This window comes from Aedes albopictus, chromosome 1, assembly GCF_035046485.1.
Source record: "Aedes albopictus strain Foshan chromosome 1, AalbF5, whole genome shotgun sequence".
NCBI lineage: Eukaryota > Metazoa > Arthropoda > Insecta > Diptera > Culicidae > Aedes > Aedes albopictus.
Window position 1 is genome coordinate 172,907,608 of NC_085136.1, and position 7,803 is coordinate 172,915,410.

A 7,803-nucleotide genomic window follows, 5' to 3' on the forward strand; every position below is an offset into this window, starting at 1 on the left:
CAACCCAACAAAAACATCGATTCCATCAACTCAAAATTGGCTTGACGCACGCAACCCCGAAGTTGGGTGGAAAGAACTCACTTTTGGGTAGTTTCGTCTCCGTGTAGGGGGAAGACAGATCTAAGGGTGCTATTACACTCTGTGGTACTTTCCGGCTTGACAGATCGAATGATAATAATCTTGACCAACGGCGTGGCCTACTCAGTTATGATTATTGTCACCAAACTACCACATCTCCTTTTGTCACCGTTTGCACTGCATCTGTCAATTGTCAAATGGGATTTTTTATCTCTAGTATGTATAACTAGTTGCACTGTTTTTGCAATTTGTTTATCAAAATCTTTCAAAATAATATTTATCATCACTTGTTTTAAAAATAACTACATCTGTCGATCATGTGTGTTGGAAGATATAACTAATTCAATTATCTTTACTATTAAACAAGCATTTCTATTGCTTTTATCATATAAGTGAAGATATATCTTATTAGACTTTTCACTCCCCTCTTCTAGTTTAACCTTATTTTCTACCTCCTGGCCTAGCCGATTAAATTGTCAACCGACGTTTTTGCTTTTGCGTCTCCCTCCTTGGAGGCAAGACATTATTGCCAGCCCCGGCCGGAATTCCATGCGCCGCTTTGGCGTCTCCCTTCTCTGAGGCGAGACATTATTGCCAGCCCCGGCCAGAATTTCATCTGCCGCTTTGGCGTCCCCCTCCTTTGAGGCGAGACATTATTGCCAGCCCCGGCCGGAATTCCATCCGCCGCTTTGGCGTCTCCCTTCTCTGAGGCGAGACATTATTGCCAGCCCCGGCCAGAATTTCATCTGCCGCTTTGGCGTCTCCCTTCTCTGAGGCGAGACATTATTGCCGTCTACGGCCGGATTTTCATCCGTCGTTTCGGCATCTCCCTCTTTCGAGGCGAGATATTTCGACTTCCCTCATGTCTGATCCGAACAGATGCTATCCGTCGGAAAACAGACTACTTATAGTTACCTAAAGCTTCAACTGGTTCACCCAGTTTCAACCAGCAGGAAAAACACTCTCTTGTTCTTTTGTCGTTTTCCTCCTTGTTTTAGTTGATCTTCACGAGGTGTGTAGCCGATAGATCGCCACCGTGTTTCCAGTGGAATATCCGCTTCTTCAAGTTGGTCTTCTTGTTGGTTCTCCACACTTCCGCTTCTGAGTTCAGCAAATGGGTTCTTCTCGTCGCCAATGTGGTACTTTCCGGCTTGACAGATCGAATGATAATAATCTTCACCAACGGCGTGGCCTACTCAGTTATGATTATTGTCACCAAACTACCACACACTCTTTGCCCAGACGCCAAATATTTGACCACTTTTGACAGATAAATTTTGGTAGGTTGTTTGGCTTTGTTTGTCCCTATTCCTTTTTCGAGAGTGACAAATATTTTTGTTTGCCAGGTACACCTTGGTCAAAATTTAACTGTCAAAAGTGGTCAAATATTTGGCATTGGTCAAAGAGTGTCATACTAGCTTAACGATAGCAAATCCGTGTTCGAGGTGTTGTTCAGAATTCCTCACAGTTCCTCAGAAATTTTCCCATTTATGCCAAAGTGCGATCTGGCACCAATGTCAAACTGTAAAGTGTTGCATGTGCTGAATGAAAATTGCAGTTTTAGGGATGTCTTTCAACAAATTTCGTCGATCATCGATAAAGAGAATAACTCAGAATCTCTCAGAGTTGCTCTCGTTTGCACAGTGTCTTGCCCCTAGGTCTTGCCCCTCACTCAAATTAATTTACTGATAGAATCTAAGTGCAGAAAGCACATAAGTTGAGAACGAGAGAGAGAAAAATCATTCTATGTGCAACAAATGAAACTTAAAAGTTGCATTATTAAATTTCATTCTTCCTGTAATATATTTAGAGTGCAGCATCATAAAAAGCAACCCTGTCAACATAAAATCCAAATACCGTCTACCCCCGTTGGTTTGAACGACACCTCATGCAAACCAACGGGGTTCATTTTTAATTTGAACGTCTAGCAACTCTGTTAGCATCGAAAAACACACTACTGGCAACCTGATTTGGTGTTTTGTTTTGGTTCTGCGTTCCGTTTCACACCGTTCCATTAGCAGAATGACGTTTGAATCATTTTTAGTTTGAACTATGTGCAGATTAGAGGGGGTCAAACTAAAAAGTGTTCAGATTACGTGCGGTCAAACCAACGAGGGTAGACGGTACAACACGCGGTACAAGCATAACAATCATGGAACGAACATGGCGCGCGCAGAAAACACATTTTGTCGTGAAAAATTTCATTTTCATACGTGGTGCTCCGTTGACCGAGTTGCTTGCTGTTTATGAAGGTAAGAAGCCAACATTCTGATTGTACAAACTTTTTCAAACTACACATCCCTTTTGTATTTTCTGTAGAGAATTGCACTACAATGTTGGCCACTTCGCCACCCTCACCAAGGACGATTTCGTGAACGATTTGGGAGCTGCCGGATACAGGTGCGACTGGAAGCTTGCAGTTGCGACTCACATGCTAAAATTCGTAATGAATTAGTGTTAAGTATACAGTTTAATAAAATCAGCTTGGTCGTAAATGGTGTAAAATTTTTATTTATTTACATTTCGAAGCTAATCCCACGTGGAAATCATGTTGTTATTCGTCATAATGAAAACTATGCATTGTACGATTGAAAACCAATAGCGACGCACATTAATTCTATCACTAGGGGGAAGACAGATCTAACGAGAGCAAATCCGTGTTCGAGGCTAGGGGCAAGACACTGTGCAAACGAGAGCACCTCTGAAAGATTCTGAGTTACTTTTTTTATCGATGATCGACGAAATATGTTGAAAGACATCCCCAAAACTGCAATTTTCATTCAGCACACGTAACACTTTGCAGTTTGACATTGGTGCCAGATCACACTTTGGCAAAAACGGCAGAAATTCTGAGGAGCTGTGAGGAATTCTGAACAACACCTCGAACACAGATTTGCTCTAGTTAGATCTGTCTTGCCCCTAGGTTCGAGGTGTTGTTCAGAATTCCTCACAGTTCCTCAGAAATTTTCCCATTTATGCCAAAGTGCGATCTGGCACCAATGTCAAACTGTAAAGTGTTGCATGTGCTGAATGAAAATTGCAGTTTTAGGGATGTCTTTCAACAAATTTCGTCGATCATCGATAAAGAGAGTAACTCAGAATCTCTCAGAGTTGCTCTCGTTTGCACAGTGTCTTGCCCCTAGTTCTATCATGATTGAATCGGCAAAGATTTGATTGCGCTGCACATATTTTCCAAGTGTAAAAGCAACTGGTCTCAATCTAAGTGCAGAACTTTTAAATTTAATATGTTATTTTTTCTGAGTGTAGTTTGCAGGTGATCTTCCATATAGCCGTCGTCGGTCAATTCGAGCTTCGTCAACTTCTTGAGTAGGTACACGTCGGATGTTTTATCGTGGTACTTTTTGAGTGCAGTTCACACATCTTTGGCTGTATTCGCACCCCGTACCAAACTCAATTGGGCGTCCTCAAGGCACAAACAAATTGTAGCGCGAGCCTTCCGGTCGTCTTTATTCCACTGCGCTAAAGCTGCCGCCGCTGTTGGAACCTGCTCAGCCTCATCGATGACGTACCATAACTCGTCTCGGACGAGCATCATCTCCATCTTGAATTTCCACGTTTGGAAATTGTGGTTATTCAATTTTGGAAATGGAAATCGTGCCTGTTCAGCCATTTTGTTTTTCGGCTGCTAGCGCACACCGGCGATCAACGACGAAACTTTTTCCGTTCGATTTTCCCGAAAAAACAACACTTCGACCGGAACTTCCTACGCGACGATTACTCTGGGCCCATAACCTGTGGGCGGACGGTTCGCAGAGTATTAATCAACCCGGAATATATCGGAATTCGGCGGAATAAAAACACGACACGACCGATTCAGACATTGCGTAGTAACTTTATCAGTGAATCAAAATTCAACCAACGCGCAACAATAATGACAATGTCGCAACCTGTATTTGTTGCGACAAACAAACCCATGCGACATAAGTTTGTCCCAACTTGAAAATAATGGGATTAACATCGTACACCACGAGTTAAGAGATTTTTAAGCCTTGCATTGCGATTTTCGAACGGTAACTTCGAGTCGGTAAACACTACAACTCTGGTGAAACTCTATCATCAAACAGTTTCGACTTTGGGTTAGCAATAATTGATTATTCACGAGTTGAAAAGTACGCAACAAATTCAGCTCCCGTTTTGTCTGCAACAAAAAATTTCGAGATCATGTCATTATCTGTTACCAGTAGGGATAAAGAGTAATCGTCGCACCTTCTTTGTTGCTTGTTTTGTGCCTCTTTTGTCTGACAATTCTCTTCACTGAACTTTATTAATAACGTTATACAAAACAAAAGGTAACGCTCGCTGCCTGACTGAATTCACGTAACGGCGTCAGAACAGTGATGCCAGTTCAATAAGATCATCCCTAGGGGCAAGACAGATCTAACTAGAGCAAATCTGTGTTCGAGGTGTTGTTCAGAATTCCTCACAGCTCCTCAGAATTTCTCCCGTTTTTGCCAAAGTGTGGTCTGGCACCAATGTCAAACTGCAAAGTGTTGCGTGTGCTGAATGAAAATTGCAGTTTTGCGCTAGGGGCAAGACACTGTGCAAACGAGAGCAACTCTGAGAGATTCTGAGTTACTCTCTTTATCGATGATCGACGAAATTTGTTGAAAGACATCCCTAAAACTGCAATTTTCATTCAGCACATGCAACACTTTACAGTTTGACATTGGTGCCAGATCGCACTTTGGCATAAATGGGAAAATTTCTGAGGAACTGTGAGGAATTCTGAACAACACCTCGAACACGGATTTGCTCTCGTTAGATCTGTCTTCCCCCTAGGTTTTGCGGATGTTTTTCAACATAGTTCGTCAATCATCGATAAGAAGAGTAACTCAGAATCTCTCAGAGGTGCTCTCGTTTGTACAGTGTCTTGCCCCTAGGATCATCCGATCGTTCGTGGAACAAAACAAATACCTACCACCAGCCACTGATCACCAAGAAAATTCTATGGAGTCAAATAATTACACTTCACTGATGTTAAAACAATCCACCACCGCTTTAGACCGAAATCAAAAGTGAGGTCAAACCTAGGGGCAAGACAGATCTAACTAGAGCAAATCTGTGTTTGAGGTGTTGTTCAGAATTCCTCACAGCTCCTCAGAATTTCTCCCGTTTTTGCCAAAGTGTGATCTGGCACCAATGTCAAACTGCAGTTTGCAGTTTGCAGTTTGTAGTTTGCATGCAAAGTGTTGCGTGTGCTGAATGAAAATTGCAGTTTTGGGGATGTTTTTCAACATATTTCGTCGCTCATCGATAAAAAGAGTAACTCAGAATCTATCAGAGGTGCTCTCGTTTGCACAGTGTCTTGCCCCTAGGGTCAAACAAAATTTGAATTAAAAACCATAGACTAAAACCATCTTAAACGCCCCGAAAATCTTATAACACTTATAATATTTATTAAAATATAATATTTTCCAACAACGTCTGCTTCGCGCCAAACTTCGAGAGAGAGGACCCATATTTGAAACTTAACGATGGAACTGTGATCGATTTTTGACGTCAAGGTTAGCCACCCCTATCACACACAGTTAAGTCAAATCAAACGTCAAGTTCCAGTTTAAAAAAAAAAAGATTTTTGCTTTGTAGTTGCGACATTAATGTTGTTTTCAATTAAAGATATTAAATATTATTGTTCAATCTATAGAAGTAAGTATAGTAGTGTTATGTTACGAATTATAATAAGATATTAAACATTTGCATCGCTAATTATAATGTGTTTGTTAGTTACAATGCTATGCCGCAATGGCTTATCTAGATTGCAGTTTATATTACCACGGAGTGGCCCGGTTCATAGTGTACACCAGAAGAGATTGTTGGGAAAAGTTGTTCTGGAACCTCTTGAATCGCGATCTATACTGGCTGTACAAGGAAGCGATGCTGTACCGTTCTTGCAAGGATTAATTACCAACGACATGAATCACGTCCAACGCGGGTCCACGTCTATCTACACAATGTTCCTTAACACTTCTGGTCGAGTTCTGTATGATTCTCTAATATATCGCATTGATAAGGATGTGGGACAAAACTATTTCGTGGAATGCGATACGAGCGTCGTGAAACTGCTTGCAAAACATTTGAACCTATTCCGAGTAAGGAAAAAGGTAGAAATAACAAAACCCGATATGAAAGTGTGGGTGGCATTTACTGCTCAAGACAACACAGAGGGACAAAATGAAACGATTGCTTTGAAAGAATCAAGTAACAGTAATACATTGATTTACAAGGACGCACGTCTTCAAGAACTCGGCTACCGTTTATTAGCTGACAGCAGCATAGATTTTAAAGAGCTGAAAACACTTTTCTGCAATGAAACAAGCTTACCAAATATCAAGTCTTATGTAGAGCACAGGTACGTTTTGGGAATTGGAGAAGGTGTCTGCAATCTACCCCCTGGAAAATGCTTTCCTTTGGAAGCCAACTGTGATTACTTACATGGCGTGAGCTTCCATAAAGGATGTTACATTGGTCAAGAACTCACTGCTCGAACATATCACACGGGAGTTGTCCGAAAACGCTTAATGCCTTTGGTTTTCGACCACCCAGTTGATTGTGGAGTTATTCCTGATGATGCCGAGATTAAAAATAAAGAAGGTCAACTCGTGGGCAAATTGCGGGGCTATAACAAAGCCTTTGGTTTAGGTTTACTACGCGTTGAAAAAATTTCTTCCAATCAACTGTTAATTGTAGGCGATAAGTATCACTGTAAAACATATAAACCGAATTGGTGGCCAAAGGAACTGTCGAAGAAAAAATAAATAAAGTATATAATTCTAATGCATGTGGGCCATTCTAATTCCAAATGACTACTAAAATAATTAAAACAAAAACGTTCAAAATTATTTTGACCTGCTAATTTTTTGTCAAGTTTTATTTTTATTTGTTTTCCTTTATTCCCTGCTATTTATTATATTTTTTTGACTCTACGTCCACCTGGGACTTGTCCTGCCTCGCTTCAACTTACACGAAAAATCCAAACTATCTAATATTTGGGTCGATTTTACTCAAAATTGAGTATATCGAATAAACTCGTTACCCAAAATTAGGTTGTTTTCCCTCTCTGGCTCACCGATATTGTCAAAAACAAACAGAAATGCATCTACCCAAAGGGGATCCTTGACCAGAATAAGCCAATTTTGGGTAAATGTCGGTTTACTCAAAATTGAGTTGAATGAGGGGTCTTAGGTTGAATTTACCTACTCTTGAGTATATTTTTTAGCTGGGGGAAAAGGCAATCTACCTAGCGTGAGTTTAATCGATTCACTCAAATTTTTTGCTTATTTGGCCGAACTATGGAATTGCGCCAAAAGAACTCAATTTTGGGTAGTTTGGCGGTTCCGTGTGTAGAACTCCAAATAAGACGACTTATCTTGGTGATAGCTTAATACAGAATGATCATTTATTGTCTCGTATCCTGGCATGACCTACTTCGAATCCTGATACAGAGTCGTAGCTTACTACATCTCTCCTCCTGTTTATTTATTTTAAGTTTAGGTTTTATTTAACAACTAGCTGTCCCGGCAAACTTTGTCTTGCCGTCTTGTGGTGGTTTCGACAACTGTTGAGCTCAAAATATCACCGCACTCTAGATTGATTTCATTTCGATCGTGTTGATTTCTTTCCCAGCTCATGAAAAATCAGTACTTTCTCAATTTTCTTACTTTTCTAGTAGATTTTTGTAACTTTTTGTACATATAAACTCGCATA

At 40.6% G+C, this 7,803-nt stretch overlaps 1 protein-coding gene across 1 annotated transcript; it reads left to right on the plus strand.

Moving 5' to 3' along the window:
• The first annotated feature begins 5,601 nt into the window (after positions 1–5,601).
• LOC109427619 (putative transferase CAF17 homolog, mitochondrial) lies at positions 5,602–6,953 on the plus strand. Its single transcript, XM_019703195.3, has 2 exons — positions 5,602–5,745; positions 5,824–6,953. The coding sequence occupies exons 1-2, from the start codon at positions 5,697–5,699 to the stop codon at positions 6,852–6,854; spliced, it is 1,080 nt and encodes a 359-aa protein (XP_019558740.3). The 5' UTR covers positions 5,602–5,696; the 3' UTR covers positions 6,855–6,953.
• The last annotated feature ends 850 nt before the right edge of the window (positions 6,954–7,803 follow it).